Source organism: Siniperca chuatsi, linkage group LG19 (assembly GCF_020085105.1).
Source record: "Siniperca chuatsi isolate FFG_IHB_CAS linkage group LG19, ASM2008510v1, whole genome shotgun sequence".
Classification (NCBI taxonomy): Eukaryota; Metazoa; Chordata; class Actinopteri; order Centrarchiformes; family Sinipercidae; genus Siniperca; species Siniperca chuatsi.
This window is the reverse complement of record NC_058060.1, coordinates 9,860,460-9,879,647: the sequence shown is the minus strand read 5'-3', so window position 1 is coordinate 9,879,647 and position 19,188 is coordinate 9,860,460. Positions and strand designations below refer to the sequence as shown.

The window sequence follows — 19,188 nt, the reverse complement described above, 5'->3', positions numbered from 1 at the left end:
GCGGGAGGGCCCTCATGTTTGGGGGGTGCTTAGCTTTAGGGGCTTTGATCATCTGGCAGGACATTGGGGAGTGGAGGGGATGCTACTGTTATTTGATGCCAAAACTTGCAAAGTAACAATGTGCAACAAGGAGGGCCTGTATGTTGACCTGGAAACAGTGCTGTGCCTCATGTTATGACCTGCACTGTAACCCCTTTAAATGTTTTTTACTTTTCTTTTTCTCTTTCAGGCTCCAGCTTGGGGAAAGTGCAGCAGATATGACTGTAACCAGCTAAATAAATTAACAAGACCAAGAGGCTACAGCCATGCTAGAGGCTCTGTGAGGCTGTACTGGGGCACAGTGGTGCTTTGAGCTAAATGCTAACGTTAGTATGCCAACATAACATGCTGATGCTAAGCAGGTATAATATTTACCATGTTCACCTGATGGGAATGTCATTAGTTGTGCAGGTATTTGGTCATAAACCAAAGTACTGGAAACATTTTTACCTGATGATGGCGCTAGATACCAAGTAAGGGGATCATCAAAGTCATGAGGATTCATTGTCATGAATTTGTCAACTATCCCATAGTTGTCAAGACATTTCACTAAAACCCCAAAATGTCAATGTCAGTGTGTGTGTCATTGATCTTTTAAATCAATCCCAGTGGAACCCTCTGTTTTAGTGAGGCTTGCACATGAACTGATTGGTGTACCTCGTTGTCAATCAACACATCAATAGCTGTGGTCCTGAGGAGCAAAATTAGCTATCACACTTGGTTGTAACCCCTTCCTACATGTTATTATGGTGATCCAAGCAATATGGGCACATCTAAGTTTGGTTGTTATTCACATTCTAGGTGTTGACCCTTGACCCCTATGAAGTCAGTAAAGTTTGCGACATGTTTTGATTGGAGTAAGACCTGTGTAAAAGTTCCTTTGAGTAGATGTTTGTTGTTCAGATAGCCCTGTTTATACTGAAAAAGAAAACTATCTGAAGCTAATAAGACACTTGGAAGTAGAAACACAGTTTTTGGCCAGGGACTGAATTGGTTAAAGTTAAGATTAAACTTGACTTGCTCAGAATGCTATTGACAAAAATCTTCTATTCAGTCTGGACCAAAATCTCAACAACTATTAGATGGGTTGCCATGACATTTGGAACAGACATTCATGGTCCACAGAGGAGGAATCCTGCTGACGTATGTGATCCCCTAACCTTTCCTCTAGCACCACCAGCAGGTTGACTGGGACAGACAGTCATGCCGCCCTCAGGATGAATTGTAATAACAAACATTATACTTGCTTAAAATCAGCATGTTACATCATGTCATCATGTCATAACATGTAATTTTGACTATGTTAGCATACTGATGTTAGCATTTAGCTCAAAGCAATGCTGTGCCTAACTACAGTATCACAGAGCAGCTAGCATGGCTTTACTTTTTTATATAATTTAGTTAAATATACTTTTATGCTTTCATGTGATATCTTTTATTTTTTTGATATCTTCTATTACATTCTCTACCCTCTTATCGTGTGCCATCTTCTTGTTTTCGCTTATCTTCAGTGACTCAGTGAACATTTTTATATTGCTTGGATTTTAACTTATTTGATCATTGAAGCACTTTAATTATGTTCTGTGACAGTGAAAGAAAGCCCTGGCGTTCAGATCACATCTCCCATATGTGCTCAAACATAACCATGCTGTTTCTTGGAAGCTCACATGGTTAGTCATTACCTTCTAATTCTGGTCATATTCTAGGTGATATAACCCAGACATAGGCAAATCATTCATCTGTGTGTGATGGAAAATCCAAAAAGACAATAATAACATTAATGTTAATGTTTTGATGCAAATGCATTATAAACTGTTGGTATTCTTGGGTTATGGCAGTTTTGTGTAAGTGCAATTTTGAAAAGAACTGAGAGTATTGCAATTTCTAAAATGTATGATTGTCATCATCAAAAGAGTAGTACACTTTTGTGTTTGTGTGTTTCCCCTGTGTCCCTGTGCAGCATTAATCAGAGGAATGTTGATAATTGTCTGGCCGCATGGCTGTCCTTCCAGTCTGGGAGAGGAAGCTGAAACAGGAGAAGGGTGCTGAGAGGTACGCCAGCATCCGTCCGCTGGCCACCTCTCCTGTCATCTGTGCTATGCCAGCCATCCAGTGTGCAGCCAGTGGGAGACAAAGCTGGACGCTCACAACTCACACAAACTCCTTCCACTCCTGAACAGTCTTGATTTGAATACAATGTGGGATAAACAAAAGAGTAGGAGTGTTGACATTTTTACTCTTTTGACATTCATCCAAATCGTCTGCACAAATACAAAGATCTAGCTCCCAGAAGTGTTTACATCTGCTAATGCCGGAGGCTAGTCTTCACAGCATTGTTTGCACAGGCCTGTGTTCAGTCATGTATGTAAATGAACTAGGCATGATTCATCGACATACATTCTTTGTATGGTGCCATTTTTCTGTGAGGTTCCCTCCTCCTGCAAATCTTAACGTCCCTGCTAATCGTATTTCTATCTGTAAAGGGAAATTAATCGGTGTAAAATTCCTCTATTCCTATCTTCCATCATTTCTGCACATACTGTAAGAGCAACCTCATATGGCGCTGTTAATGTGATTACCAGCACATTTCTGCACACCCAGTGCTATATAGAGTATCTCATCCTCTCACGTTCCTGTCTTTGTTATGTAATGCATACATTTTTGTAATACATTTAGAACGCTCTACTTTTATCATGTCTTTCTGTGATGTTATGTTGCTCTCATGCTTACATCCCTTCTTGCACAGCCTGATTCAGATGTTTATTTAATCCCATTTACTCTACAGTCTTTATGTAGCCTCTTGCTTTTCGTTGTGCTAATAGCCCAACAGGGATCAATCTAAACTGTATTGCAGGTGCACTCTCTTGCTTCACATTCACGCCTGGAAGCTACTCACTGCAGTGTTCTATTCTTACTTGGAGGCTCCACAAGATCAATTGGAGCTTAATTGCTTTGCTCAAGAGCAACTTGACAGTGACAGAGGAAAGAGTTCTACTATTTCAGATTCTTGGCCAAATTCTCTCTGCCGGGCTGTGGGCTTGGGAACAAACTATAAGAATATCTAATATGCTGGCACCTGGTTAAGATGAAGCAAAGGCAGCTTGAACATTCTGTAATACCCCACGTCCTTTCCATTCCCATTACTGAGCAATTTAAAACATTTAATTTGATGCTTATAAGTCTAACCAGAGCGGTCAGCATGCAGCAGAAACTGAAAATGAGGAGAGTTTCCTCATTTATTCACACAGAAGCAATAAAAGATAAACCCAGCTTCAGTTAGACTATATATTGGCTCAGTCATGCCAATCATGCTCTTAGTGAGATGATAAGTTATGCATTTGCAGGATGAATGTTAGACATTTGAATGCTTTGCCCTTTTTAGAAAAACACACATCCGTATTATTCTTCCAGTATATTACTGCATTATTACAGTAAAAAGCATGGTGATGTATTGCCTCTTCATCAGACCTTTCTGTTGGACAAGAATCTAAATGTGTGATGCCACATTGGCATGGAAGTCATAAAAACAGAAGTAGTTGTGTTTACTTTCTCCAAAACAGAGGAAACAATGGCAGGGGGTAGTAATCTGAAACTGGAAGGGGCTTTATTAGATGGAGGAAAGAGACCTAATTGGTCTTTCTTTGAAGAAAGTAATAATATTACTTTGGAGGAGCCAATTTGTGAGACCAGTGGTAGGCTGATGGACAAGGGGAGCATAAAGAAGCAGTCAAAGGGGACTGACTACAGTTTCTGTGGTCTTATATTTCTCTATACTGAATGTACAATTTTGGGTGGTTGGGTGTTAAAATACGCAGACATATTGACACTGAATAAATGAGACTTAATGTCTTTGTGTAGGTTTACTGAAAAATTTTATTATATAATAAGTCTAATTTTGAAGTGTTCTCCATGATGACAGCTGGTTCCTTGTAAAGAGCCGGTCATGTTGTTCACTCCTCATCTCATGGCCCCACACTGAAATTATACATGGCTACTTTACATGTTTTTTGTCTCATAGAAATCCCAGAGATCCCTTTATAATTTTAAACTCTAGCACATGTGTCAGGATTATAAATGCTGAGATGAAAAAGGTCAGTCAGGAAAAAACTGTTAAGACTACATTAATGTTAAAGCAATCCACAAGTATTTTTTATATGATGCAGTTCCATGCTCCATGCTATAAACTAATACAGTATGAAGTAATATTCATACTGAAAAGTCAAGCCAAACTCATTGTACCATTCAGAATGTTAAAGGTGTAATTGGTCTCACACAAACATGTGCAACAGAATGAACAGTAGAGTGAGGATCATGTCAAAAACAGGCTGTATACGCCCACACAGTCCTGAGAGGAGCTATAATCAGCCAAGATAACTGAAATAAATGATATGGTACCTTGCATTTTGTTGTACTTAATTCTTGATTTTTGATGACTAACTAACTAAGTCCAGGCTGACTTTCCACGCAGGAAAATAATGTTATTGTTAAGGTTTAGAGTGTCAGGGCATGATAATATGACACCTCTCCTCGTGTGTCTTGTTGTTTTACTTCCTGTCTTTGTTTGCTTTTCCCTCCAGTTTTGATTGTTTGCCCTGCCCTAATTAGTTACACCTGTGTCTCGTTGTCTCCACTACCTAGTGTATTTAGTCTGAGTTTTTCCTTTGTTTAGTGTCAGTTCATTAATTTTTGTACTTTGTATCCATGTCGAGTGTCTTGATCTTTGTTGCCTGTGTTCCCACCGTGTGTTTGGATAACTTCTCTGTTTCGTTTGGACCTTGCCTACATTGTTGGACTCTGTTTGTTGTTTGCTCCCATTGGACTGGTTTGCCTTTGTTGGACTGTGTCTGCTGCCTGCCTCTCCACGCTGTAAGCCTTTTGTCTCTATTAAATGGTTTAAGCTGCACCTATTCTGCTTGTACGTCTGCATTTGGGTCCTACTCCAGCCTTCCTGGTTCTCCGGCTAGACATTAACTACAACACATGCAGGATGCATGATGCTCTCCAAATTCAGTTTCAATTCCACAAACCCAAATGACAACTAAATAAAGAGCCAAATCAGAAGACAGGTCTCTCATTGTTAGTCTATGACAGGAGCAGAATGACAGCTCACATATACCATACAGTGGTTACATTTTTAAACACATCACCTGCAGCACCGTTAATTCCTACTCTTCCAAAAGCTCTTCAGAATCCAGTGAATCTTCAACAGAAATCAGTAAATAACACTCATCTGCTTTTGCAGGAGCCACGAAATGTCCTCCCAAACATAATGATTCACTTATGCAAATGAAAGGTTCAGCCCAAGATGCATCACTGAACAAGAACATGCAACCATTCATATATATATATATATATATATATATATATACAAAGCAAACACTGTACATATTTTAATAAGTGTCATATTACCTGTAATTTATTGATACTGTAGTTACATTTGATCATATAATACTTTTTTGTAAAAGTATTGATTATACTAGACATCCCAGAAGATGTGTAAAATTATCCAGTGCATAGCCTTTCACTTGATACAATAGACTATTATTAAACTATACTTTAGAATCTCATTTCAACTCACTTCATGACTGTCAAATTAAGGTACAGCAAGTTTCAGTGGGTTTCAGTGACCACAGCTAACATAAATGGCATGATGTTTTGTGGAAAGTGTAATATAATAATGCTTGGAGGAAGAGAAGTGGGTCTGTATCTCAGAGAGATGGTTTGTTTAATCATTAATTGCCAAGCCCTATCATTACACTCCCTGTGCAGCATGTTTGCATACATAGAGGAACTTGGGCATGCTGCATGATAATATTGGTTGTAAAAATTAGCAACTTAATATGATTTAAGAAATGCATGTTTCTGTCTATGTTGTGTTCTGTATTAATAAGTATTCAGTGTGTTTGTAGCCTATCTTGTTCTTTTACTGTAATTTCATACAATACGAGCCTATGGGTAGCAAGCGGAAGAGGTGAAGAACTGGGTGAGGGGGAGGGAAGAGAGACATTGAGAGAGCTGGAGAGGGAGCGTGTGTATGTGTGTGAGTGACTGAGAGAGAGAGAGAGAGAGAGAGAGGGGGAGTGCAGGGTGCGCTCCATCCACAGCCTCAGTACACCGGACTGCCATCCTTGGAGCGGCTCCCTGCATCTTCACCAGCTCTCTACTGTGGTCCAGTTCCGTTTTCACCGGGTTTTACAGTTGGCGGATATAGCATGGATACGATTTAAGACGCACTACCGAGCCGTCAGCAGTTTTACTTGCTTAAAAAACAACAAATTATCTTAAAGCTGGTCCTGCTGAAGTCAGAATAATGATGGAGTACTGGAGGCAGTGCGCGCTGTGGTTAATTAACTGCAAGGTGCTTCCAGCTAACCACCGCGTTACATGGGAGTCTGCACAGGTATTTGACTTGGCTCAAACCCTCCGGGATGGAGTCCTCCTCTGCCATCTGCTCAACAACCTGAGAGCCCAGTCCATCAACCTAAAGGAAATCAACCTCCGACCGCAAATGTCCCAGGTAAGAAACGACTGTAGACATCCCTAATGTATGTTCCTCGCACAGTCGCCAAACTACTACTTAGCCCCGTTGGAGAGAGCGCAACCAGACTTCGTAAGAATTCTGCTAGTTTAAGGTTTCCTTGCTTCTCGGCAAAAAGAACATGCTAGTTAAAACATGACTGAAGCATAGTCTAATTGGAAATGGCTATTTATCAAATTCGGCATAATATAATCCACATATTAGCGCGTGGTTTCTGGAAAATTTAAACTTTTTAAAATCTTCGTGACACCGATCTCGCTTCCGACCCCACGGTACTGTTTGGTGGCGGAACAAATTTGTTGAAATTTTAGTCACTCCAGTCCATACTTGTGTGTGGAATATATACCGAAGAGAAAAGGTGATCCTTGTCACTGTGGGGAACTCTTAATTGTTGCTTTACAATGACAGGGAACAAAGAAACACTAAATTGCTAAAGTATTGGATAGAATTTGGTAGCCATCTATTGGAGCCAACTTAGTGCATACAATATAAAAGTAAATACTTAGCGAAAATGTAAAAAACCTGACTTTTTAAAAATTAATTTACTTAACCTTGTAGTATAAGTATAAGTTATTTATAGTGACTGACATAGAGACAACGTTGGCCAACACTGAACCGTTATGTACATAGGACTCCCCAATCTGCCCTCTGTAGGGGATGTAGGTACACAGGGGATAAAGGTTAAGTGATGATAAGGCTTTGTTGTGGGCTATCCTAATCAAAGAAGTGGATTTATCTCCTTAACAACATGTATAAATAATCAGGTATTTTATATAAATACATTTTTATTGAGAATCCCATCAAGCCTGGTAATATGAAGGAACAATCAAAATCTCCAGATGGGTTGTTTTGGTTTGTTTGTTTGCTTTTTATTTTTATATGTAGCAATATAAAAAAATAACTAACTAATATAACTACTTCTGTACCACAAACAACTCAGTCTTTATTAATACTATTGCTAGAAATCCCACATAGATAGATAGACAGAGAGCTGTGGCCACGTGGCTCCTGTTTGTCAGATACCATCTGTTTCAATAACAGGACAGCCGGAGCCACGACCAGATTAATATTCGCCTTCAAAACAGTGAATCTGGCTCGGTGACAACACGCAGTGAGGTAGACACTCACCTACTGAGCCTGCAGACCTGCTGTAGAAAAATTAGACTGTACCAGTAACCCACACACACAGACTACAGTATATTACTCTGTAATGGATGCCCTAATGCTCTCATCTGTTGCAAAACAGGTGATTAAGGTTTGAATATCAGTACTATGGATGCACTGCACAACTGATGGAGAGGGGGGATTAGGCTTGTTTACTGGAAAAAGCACTCCAAACTCAATGTCACAGAGGGACGGTCAATATGATATGCAGTTACTGTCCTCGCACAATCTAATTGGGTATCTGCTGTTCAACTTGAGCACGCCGGTCAAGTGGACAATTTAAAAAAGCATAGAGGATTTGAATGTCATCGATGACAATGGAAATCAACTGTCTAAGGATCTGTTTACTCTGAGATTTCAGAGAAAACTAGCTTGGGACTGTAAGAGGAGAGGCTGATTGGTCAATTTACTGTTGGAAGTTATGCTAGCACCAAAACAATTACTGATGGAGAGACATCAATATGTCAGTGTTTGCTGTCGCTCAGTGCCTGGCCTGGCCTGGCCTGGCCTGGCCTGGCCCAGACTGGGATATTTATAGGCAGAGTTTGTTTTATGCATGGCTGGATGGCTTACTCACGCCAAGGCAGTGAAGAAGCTACATTCAGAGGTAAATTAGCATTAGTAGTATGCTTAGGCACAATCCCAAACATTTCCGAAGTGCATGTGCAAGTTCACACGTATGTGAGCCTATACTGTACGCAAGTACTACTTTTGGTGCTAAGGGCTTGTTACTACAATGTTTTTGAACTGCATTTCCCAGAGGTCATCTGCCAATTAAATAACATGCCTAGTGAGATCCAGATACATCTAGAGAGGACCTGCCTATAGGTTCAGTTACTGTTGTGGTAAATAGTGGCAAAATGTACATTTGTAAATTTTTTTAATATGGGACTTGTATGTCAGTAGAGCATGAACCGTGGCTTCCCCATTCACACACATTCACACCGAGTGATGCTGGATACCAACTCCCCCACATCACTGTTCAACGAAAAATGGGTGTCAACAACACCCCCCAGCAACTTTCCTCCCTCTGTCCCCCCAAAGTTAAATTAACATAACTGAGGGTGGAGTTACTTCCCCTTCTCACCCTGCATAATTCATGAGGGCCGTGGCAGCTACTTTATCATTGGCCAATAATAACACATGGGACGCCACTGTGGCCTCACCCATGGGACCTATGAGATGGTAAGACAAAGGCAGTGAAGGGACAGGGCTACAAAGAGCCTGTCTGGCCTCCCTAGACGCATCTCAGAGAACATAAAGGGCCCTGTAGGGCTATCCCACTGTGCTGGTGTTAGCTGCGTATTTAAGGCACAATGCATCAGAAGCTCTGGAGGGTTCACATGTGTGATGTTGGCATCGGGACGGGCTGCTTCTAATTCTGCAACATTAATTGTGTTGCAGAGATTTGCATGGGCTATATAGTGAGTCAGTTCTGTTTAGAAATGGCCTCATGTAAGGGCAGCAAAGAGCCAGCAAACTACTTGTAGGCAGGAAAAAGAAGTACAATTATGACATAGCTAGGATCAGTCTATTTACTGATTAAATGAGTTGATCTGTGCTGGGGCTTCTCTTATGGTGAAAGATGAAGAATGATGCATGGGTTGTCTGTGTGTGTGTGTGTGTGTGTGTGTGTGTGTGTGTGTGTGTGTGTGTGTGTGTGTACTCTGTGCATGGAATTGTGCAGTTTACAAGGTCTGCTATAACTGTTTAAAATGAAGAGCTCAAAGTTCCAGTTAAGGACTTAAGGTCAATGTAAAGGAACATTTTCACCCTCTTTGATCATTGTTTTACAGGGCTGTAATGAACCAATTACATAGGCTAGACACAGCTCAACTACAGCAACTGCTGCATTTTGCTTTTCCACCAGGGACAACACCACATAATCAGCAGTTGCTTTTTGTCTCCCTCAGTGAAAATCAGCGGTTTAGCGTTAAGAGGAACTATGGATTGCTTGTCATGGCGCAACGGAGCGACCATGTGGTCGACCATGTGGTCAAACATGCACTGTGCAGTTTTTCCATCCTCCTGTTTCTTGAAACATTTGGGTCAGCATTCTGCTGAATCTCAGACTGCAAATATATTCCAAACACTTGGTTGCAAGGACATTAACCTCCTTGTATGGGTGTTTCTTTCTGTCATCTGTGTGCTAAAAACAAACTAGCTAGCAGGCTAACAGAATGTGACAGAGAATGAGGTAGCCATTGATGCATTTAGTTCAAACACACAAACAACTGCTTAAATACATAAAACAGGTTGTGTTGGGGTTCAAATGTATATAATTATTTAATGAAATTTAAATCTTGAAATTTGCCCTGACACCCCTAACTTGTTAAGCCTACTGTTGCCATGTTTTCCATGACACAGGATTATAAGCTGCGGAGCGAGAACATTGTCGCTAACCCACCAGCAGCTGAAAGCGTCTCACTCAGACCAGCCGTGAGCCTCAACATGCACAGGAAATCAGGAAATGGAATAGAGGAAGGAAGTGAAACCAAACATGCCCTCGATCAAGTTCACACCAAAGCACTGAGATGTCAGACACAATGAGGAGAAAAGGCGCTCTCTCTTCACACAGCAACACCCCACACACACACACACACACACACACACACACACACACACTCTTTGCTCTGCATAGAGCCACCTTAAAAGACTTAGGAGACTAAGGAGGAAAGTGAAAGAGAGAGAAAGGTGGAGTATGAGTAAGAGTCAGGCCTAATTTTAACGAGCATCAGACAGCAGAAAGTGTTTCATAGAGCAACAAAGTACATCAAGAAAAACAAGAGAAAAAAAGGCTTCGTAGATTTTACACAGATTCAAGACCAACACAGAGATGCCATGAAGACTTATCTAACACGTTTATGAATGAATCTGTTTATTTTAATGTGATGCAGAATGCAGAACAGTTGGGCTACATATACCTAGCTAGCAGGCATATATACACAGAGACAACGACTGCTCATACATGTGATTTATTATGCTACAGCATATTACAGCAAAAACTGTCATCATGTGAAAAGACAACATCACAGCCAAGATGCAACATTTTTAGCAATGATGCAACTTTCACCATCATTCTGCTCAATAAATAACCCAAATGATTTAATTTGACTCTTGCCAGGCGTATTACATTTGTACATATAGTACACTTAGAGAATACTATTATACATTATACATGGTATGGTACATATGTATATTTTATCAAGTTGAGACCAAAATTCTGTGATGTCAAACAATGATGAGAAAAGCCAGTTTCGCACAGTGAACACACACACACAGTCAGCAAGCTTCAAAGGCTCCGAGGCTCGCTCTTCACTCGCAAAGACAAAAGTTAGAAAGAGATAGTGTGGGAGAATGAGAAAGACAGAGAGAGAGAATGTCTTGATTTTCTTTTGGTTCCTGCAGAATAAGACCCCTGGCTCAGGAAACAGGAGTTAAAATCTGCAGCTACATAACAGATTGGGATTCTGTGTAAAAACATAAGTCGCCCCAAATGTTAGCACTTAAGGTGCTACTTTTAGTACAAAGTTTCTACTGTGTAAATTATATAGGTTATAGGTTCAGATTGGGTATTAAAGTGTAATTATAGAGGGACAAAGCCTATTGTAGGATTGTCACAGTAGGTGAAATTTAAGGTACCTGGTAATAAACCAGAATAAGGTCACAGATAAGTAAAGTTAAACCATGTGAAGTGATGTGGTGAAATGTTAAGAGGTTATTAATACTATATGCATGTCTGTATGTGACTCTCATCACACACAGACTCTCCTTCTCTCTCTAATCCATACTCACACTTGAATAAGATGTACTGTATGTTTTCCTTATAAACATACTTTTAAACCCCTCAGATTAGATGTTAGAACAGAGCCATGGTTAATGTTATTACTAACAACTATGCTTTTCATCTATGACAAGTCAAACTGTTGTGCTGTGAAAAAAGGCCTATTATCCATTGCCATTGCTTTACTCTGAGTTGTTTTACAATAAAATGAATCTCATTAGTTCCTTTTTGCGGTGGTGACAAACCAAAGTGCGAGTTTTTGGTGCGTCCTACAGCTCAACTTCTTAACTGAGTGCCACATACCAGAATGCAGTCTGTAGCACTCTCTGCATGCCATCAGACTTTCATTTGCAGGTGGAGGTAATCTTCTTAACACTAGGAGAACTTTTAGATGTAGCTATTTTGTCTCAGAAATAATTTCTTTATTGTATCATAAAATTGTCAGAAATTTGCATTGGAGCATAAATTTGCTGCTGTTCCTCTTCCTTTGTTGTCCATCATATTGTGTAGAAAATGTCCCCTTCTGGGTTGTTTCTATGACAACAATAAGGCGTAAATAAGAATTATGGGTCAGACTTCATACTTAACATTCTCATCTATATTGTATGCATACTCATACCTTTAACCTACTGCATACTAATATTGCACATACTATAATGTGCATGCTATTAGTATGCAGTATGCGAGCATTCAGACCGGCTTGTGAGTACTCACTACCCGGGAGTTACTGTGGCTTGGCTGCCCTCGTTGATTCATTTTGAAGACTGGGATTGCACCTGTCAGTGTGTAAACACCAAGTTCTGCAGCCATGCATGCCACGTCGGAACAAGGCACCACAGCCCCCCATTTACAATTCCAGTGTAGCGTAATGCAGTCATAGTGGTTTGTTCCGACGTGTCATCACGATGCATTGCGACATGCATATTCATGTGCTGCTTTATGTACAGTGACATGGACGCAGATATTTGCATAGACGCGATTCTGTCACACCTCACTTGTGCGTGTATAAATGCAGAGAGCGAACTGACCTTTCCGTCACCAAGGTAACAAGCCTGCACCACAACCAGCGGGTAAAGGCTATGCTCCAGTGCACATTAAAGTATAGATAATGTATATGCTGATTTTATTAGGAGAACTTCAGTGGTGGAGAATGTACCTGCAATCAATCTTTATTATGTTACTCAATTCTGGCGCGGACTGTTCGGTTAATCACTGTTGAGTGCTCTGAAAGCTCTTGAGAAAGTCAATACTGTCTATTGTCTTTACTGGCAAACAATCATCATCTTAAGTGACATTTTAAGTGTAGTCAGGGGCTTACTCACATCAGAGGAGACCTCTCAGCATAATAATGAGATTTTAAATAGTAACATTAATAAATGATAATAGCAGTTTTTTAGCTTGTTGGAAATGTCAAGATACTGTCTGGAGGACAGTGAGTAGTCAGGAATTGCCGATTTAGATCCAGATGATAGCAACCCACAACCTTGGTCATAGCCAGCAGCGGTGTGGCTGCAACCTTCTACTGTCAGGTTCACTGTAGTGGAAACCTGGAGCCAAGCGAGGTGGAGAGCTCTACAGAAAGCTGATTTAAGACTCACAAAAACCTCAATATACTGCCTGAATAGACTGTGTATACCTTGTGTGTGCATAACATATATGCTTTTTGTGTATGTGCAGGTGTGTGGACCCAGTATGGGTATGGCTGCTGCAGAGTCTTGGCCCCCTTGTCTTTTTCAGCAGGGGCAGTTATGTACAGACACACACACATGGGTCAGACAGCAGTTGACCAGGCTCTTCCAAGTGATAGAAAATCAGGGGGAGTAGAAGGAGGAGGGATGCTGTCTGCTCACCATTCTCACTTCAGTGTGTACATTTTATTTAGTGCGTCGCACAGTGTATATGACATTCAACCCTTCAACCTCCACCACCCTTATTCTTTATAAACCTTCTTTTGAGCCAATCACCCAGCAATGAGCTAAAACTACTTGACCGGGGATGCTATAGCCAAGAGGGTTCATATATCACACAGTATCACTAATTCAATTCACTTATCTAGTGGGGGGATGGAGTATATGTAGGGGTCATTGGGGTTAAAACCAGGATTTAATGGAAAATGGCTTCTGAGGCACTATTGGTGTTGTGGGGGAGGTACAGAGGTGGAAGGGTGGGGGGTTGGGTTTTCCCTTATTGCCTTATTGTCATTACATGATAGAATCTGAGAAGCATGGGGAACTACTATATGCCTGAGTGAAAATGCTGGTCCTGCAGTGTGGACGGGGAAGTCAAAGATTTCCAGAACCTGGTCATACATGGTCGGGTGTGTGTAGCAGAAATGTCAGGAGGCCAGTTTTCTGTCATCTGCAATTCTTTCTGTGATTGTTCATTTTAAATGTCACAATAACTGATGACGCAGTTTGGGTGCTATTAACCTTTATTTATGTTAATGTTGTCAGATGCCTTTGAAAACATAAAGAAGTAAATTGATTGACATCTTAGTGCAGCAGCACAGTAATAATTAAAGTATGTCAATGACAACACCTGCATTGCATGTTTGGCTATATTTTAACACAGTATCAATGATCAGGAAGAGCAGGAGGTGACAGAAAGGAGGTTTAACCTGCCGAGACCAAGCAGTAACCAGGCTGTCTGTTGCAGTTTTGTTGTTATAAAAATGAGGAAGAGGTTTAGTGATTGTGTTTCAGTGTTTACGGTAATCTTTTTTAAACTGTGCTTGGGCAACATGACAAACTTGTGGAGAACATTGTCTTGAACTTTTCAGTGGTACTGGCCTTTACGTAGATGCTCCAAGCCGCATAGCTATATTTTTTTTATAGTGTGCTGCTAACTAAAAAAAGTACTTTAAAAAAGTACTAAAAGAACTTTTTGAAAATGACTATTGTGGACATGGCCTCAGTCTGTTATATGGAATTTAAAGGAATAGTTTCGACATTTTGGGAAGCATTCTTATTTGCATTTGAGTTAGATGAGAAGAACTATACCACTCTCATATCTGTCTATTAAATATAAGGCTTAGGGCTGGGCGATATGTTGATATATTTTTTTTCTAAAATAACATACCGTAAATTCTCAAATAATGCAAACAGCAATGCATCATATTCGACAAGATCATGATGATCTTGTCGAATATGATGCATTAAACTACCCAACAGTATATAACGTAGTTAAACTTAGCTCACCTTACCCCTTACTTTACTTCAGGTTGCAGTATAATAGTTACTGAAAGGCTGTGTGTTGTGTTTGCTGCCACAGAAAAGTTGAAGCTAGCTAGCTAGCAGCTACGAGTCAGGCCAAAGTAAATTAAAATAGCCTAATCAGATGATGAGTAGAGCAATCAGAGTGATTGCTAACCAGCTAACTTAGCTTTCGAATATATTTGATATATCGCCCAGCCCTAATAAGGTTACAGCCAGCAGCTGTTAGCTTAGCTTAGCACAAAGACTGGAAACAGCTGACCTGGCTCTGTCTAATCGTAACAAAATTTGCCTACCAGCACCTCTAAAGCTTACTAATACATTATATCTTGTTTGTTTAATTCATACACAATCTGAAGTGTAAAAACAACAATTTGCTGTTTTACTGGGAGTTATGTGCTGGACTATTACTGGGCCGTGACTGGTAACTTCCTGGAGTCTTCGCTGGTTGCCTGGTAACTGGTCCGAGCCAAAAAGTAATCCGCCAGTTCCTCTTTTGAATTTGGCTCAGTGACACTAGCATTTCATTTGCAATTAGAATTATACAAGTTAGGAAAACTGAACTGTTTTTATTTTTATTTTTGTCCTGGAAATTTGAAACTTTTGAAAAATTGTATTGTTTTCTATTTGTCCATTAGCTATCTATCATAACTATCTTTATGCACTGAAACAAAGCAAGTTATGCAGGAAGAGAAAGCTTCTGCCATTTAAACCTGCTTTAATAGTTTTTGTTGGCCACTTGGGGACAGCGCAACAAGTTGTAAACACAGCATTAAAGATTCCCTGTGGAATTTATTTACCTCTTGTAGTGCCATGGAGCTGTTTTTCTATGAGTTTTATTTGTCTCATTCATGTGCATGAGGATGCATATGCACGCGCACAAGGATGTATGTGCATGTGGGTGACAAGATATGAATTCCTGCCAATGGTGTCACACTATTCCACTGATCTACAGGTCGCACACCAAAATATGCAGCAATGTGCCAGAAAAGACAGGGAAGAAGGAGACTGTTAGCAAAGTAAACATGGACAATGATGGATTTAAAATACTTCAAAAATCGGCTTTGCAAATGTTTTTGTTAGAGCTCAAAGATACACACAGTGGATTTTGGTGAGTAACGCTGAATGTAAACATAACTTTTGTTTGATTACAAGAAAACTCCACAGGGCACCTTTAACATACAGTATTATCACCTTATAAAATTGATATGGCGAACTTGTTAACAATCAGTGCCTGTTTACACATCCAGCAGACATAGAGCAACATTAGCATTCATGCGGAGTCATGTTTCTGGTCACCTGACAAATGTAAGTCCATAATTCACTCTTCTTTTAGCTCTGTTTTAGTTTCCACAAACTCCTGAGGAAAAAATAAAACTGTTTAGATGCTTAATGCTCCACTATGTTCACAAGCTAGTTGCTAACTTTGTCTTTCTGCTGTTTGCTATAGCATATAACGGGTTTATTGGGGAATTTTTGCTGAAAACAGCTGCCAAAGCAGTTAAACTGTGGGCCATAAAACCAAAACAATGAGCTGAAAGACACTAAAACGCTCCGTAGAGCTGAGCGGAACTGCAGAGTCGGGTGATAATTATCTGTGGGTTTGTTACTATGAATGACCTTTCACATTACACATAGTCATGTGATCCATTGTTCCATCAAAAAATGTATTAGTGCAGCTTTAACTTTTAGCTTTCAAATAGCTACAAGTTCTCATTTTCTCTCTCACTTTAGGATAATGTTTGTCGCCCAAAATTACTTAACACACTGAGTGAAAGGATTAGCAGGAGCACCGCAGAGCTATCTTCTGGAAACGCAGATGACTTTCATGCCAATCCTCCCCTCACCGAGTGAGGGAGGTGACCAATGACCCAAACTCCTGAAAAAACAGAATAGTGTCTTACTGGAAATGTGATAAGGTAAAGAGGCGATAAAGAGGCTGTCATCAACTAGCAGGGGATATTCAGAGTCACGAAAGTGACTGGAAAAAGTGACTGGAAAGACCATCTGCATGCAATGTCAGTGTTTTTCAGTCATGTGCTGTTGTAAACCAAGAGTGTGGTTTTTCATTCCAACCAACAAGCAGCTCTTTTCACAGTTTAGCACACCTCAAACCAGAGAGGGGCAACCATGAAATCAGTTACCACAGTGTATTTCTGGAATGATATGTTGCTGACCACTGCATTATGTTGACAATATTCCATTAAGATAACTCAAGCTGATTGGTGTTTGGCTGGGCTGTCTGCTGTGATGACCCCAACCTCAGACTGAGAGAAAGCAAGAGAGCAGCGTTTTCGTCAGTGGCAGCAGACCTTCGCCTACGTTCCACCTCCCATTTCCTGGTTACACAGCTGACAAAAGCTCCAACATGACATGGATGTGACCTGTTCGCTGGGATTGTGATATGTCACCCACTGGTTACTGCACATTATGTAATTCGCTCCGGACACAATATCTCAGTGACGTAATCCAGCAGGGGTTTGAAACTGACCCTTTTTCCCTTTACATTGCTTAAGCATGGTTTCCTTATAATAATCTTTCTCTTTACTTTCCCACACTGCCATCAGTAAACGTATAAGTGAGTCAGACAGAGAGAGAGAGCCTTTAACTACCAAATTAGATTCTTTGCACAGGCCTTGATTCCCTCTGCAAGAGACTCATCCATTTGATTGCCATTAATTGATGCTCAACAAGGTTTAACCAGTAATATGGCCAAACTCTGGCTGTCTTTCATTGCGTAAATCTATGAGAGAACAAGAATAGGATTTCATTAAGCTCCACAATACGCATGGGGACCATAAAAGGCTCCAGCTTGTTGCTATGGAGCTTTGACTTGTACCAAGGAATACATAAGCAGAAACTGGATACTTATTGTGGATACAGAGCACGACCTGGCTCGTATCACAAGCACAGCAGCGAGATGGCTCGTCTAACAGGAATATTTTTTCCCCTTATATTCCAGATGGTTGGTCTTAGAGATGAAATGCACTGGTGGGATTTAAAGCCCTCTTCATACACTGGTCTTGTATAAGATATGCATTTTCATCCAAACTGAGTCAACGTGTGTTTGGAGCTTCCTGCTGAGATGTTGCAGGATAATCTGTCCTTAATTCTTTATTCTACACAACAAGGTTATTTGCAGGTTTCATTGAAATGCAGATTTAGGTATACTAACATTGTTGGTTATATTTGCCCTGGATTTGGTACAGTTTCACTTGGTGTAAGAATGCCAGGGTATAATTAGAGCCCAACCAACACTGTTTTTTGAGGCTGATACTGATATTAATGTTTGAAAATGTAAAAAAAAAAAATCAGCCAAAAAATTTCATAAACACATTAAATAAAGAAGCATGGACAACCTAAATTTGTTTTGTTTTTTTTGTAATTATTGAGCGGGACATGTTAGTGCTAGTGGACAAACTATATAATGGCAACACTGTCTCTTAATTACTTAAAACATATCTTTGGCATTTGTGTACTGTAATTTCTTGTTTACTACCCGCATATATACCAATACCTCTGTATATCTGTGCTAAGCTAATATCGGTCGATGTTGGCTCTACTGTTAGTTGTAATAATGTGGATGTTTTAAAAACCAGATATTATTTCTATATAGCTTTCAAGTTTTTTGACCAAAAAGTCTTGACTAAAGGTCCACTTACTAGCTTTTCCCAGGCCTTTCAACTGCAGTGGATGGAATTGTTTTGTCTTTCATATTTTATGTCCGCTTTTAAGGATTAGTTAAGGACATTTTTGGATCATATACTCACTTTCTTGACAAGAGGTAGGTGGAAAGATCGATACCACTCTGCTGTCTGGACGCTTGGCATGAAGCTACAGCCAGCAGCCAGGTAGCTTAGCTTTGCATAAAGACTGGAAAATGGGGGAAACAGCTAGCCTGCTCTGTCCAATTGTATATAAATCCACCTAACAGCACCTCTAAAGCTCTACAAATAAGATATAACTAATTAATACTAGGATGGGTTAAATGCAGAGAACAAATTTCACTATGTGTTGTACTGTGTATGATTGTATATGTGACAATAAACTTGATTTAATTTGATTTAACGCATTATATCTCGTTTGTTTGACCCATACAGCCAAGAAATAGAGATAATAGTAGAGAAAAACAGAGCAATGCTCTCAGTGAAGCGTCCCTGTCATTTTTTCTACAAAAAAGTGAAAAAGTGAATTTCACAACATGGCAAAATAATCCGTTAAAAGCTATCCATGAACGTGAATGAAACGACAAACTTTTTTGTCTTCGTTTAAGTTTACTATGACATTGGCTTATACATGTACACAGGCACATGCATGCAGATACAGACGTGCATACAGACACACACGCACACACACGCATAGGCCATTCACTTCCTGAGCCCCAGAGAGTCACTAATGCAGAAGAAAAGCTGTCAGTGGAACAGTCACTGGTTGCCTCATGCTGCTACACT

General features: G+C 40.1%; 1 protein-coding gene across 3 annotated transcripts in view; it reads left to right on the top strand.

The window, feature by feature from the left end:
- The first annotated feature begins 6,092 nt into the window (after nucleotides 1–6,092).
- The window catches only part of LOC122866590 (guanine nucleotide exchange factor VAV3), a 90,563-nt gene continuing 77,467 nt past the window's right edge, over nucleotides 6,093–19,188 (top strand). Inside the window, exon 1 of one of the 3 annotated variants that reach the window (XM_044176430.1) lies at nucleotides 6,093–6,556. In XM_044176430.1, the coding sequence (XP_044032365.1) occupies nucleotides 6,350–6,556 (207 nt within the window). In that variant the 5' untranslated portion in view covers nucleotides 6,093–6,349. The remainder of the gene's footprint in view (nucleotides 6,557–19,188) is intronic. The other 2 variants (XM_044176428.1, XM_044176429.1) reach the window with 2 other exon arrangements.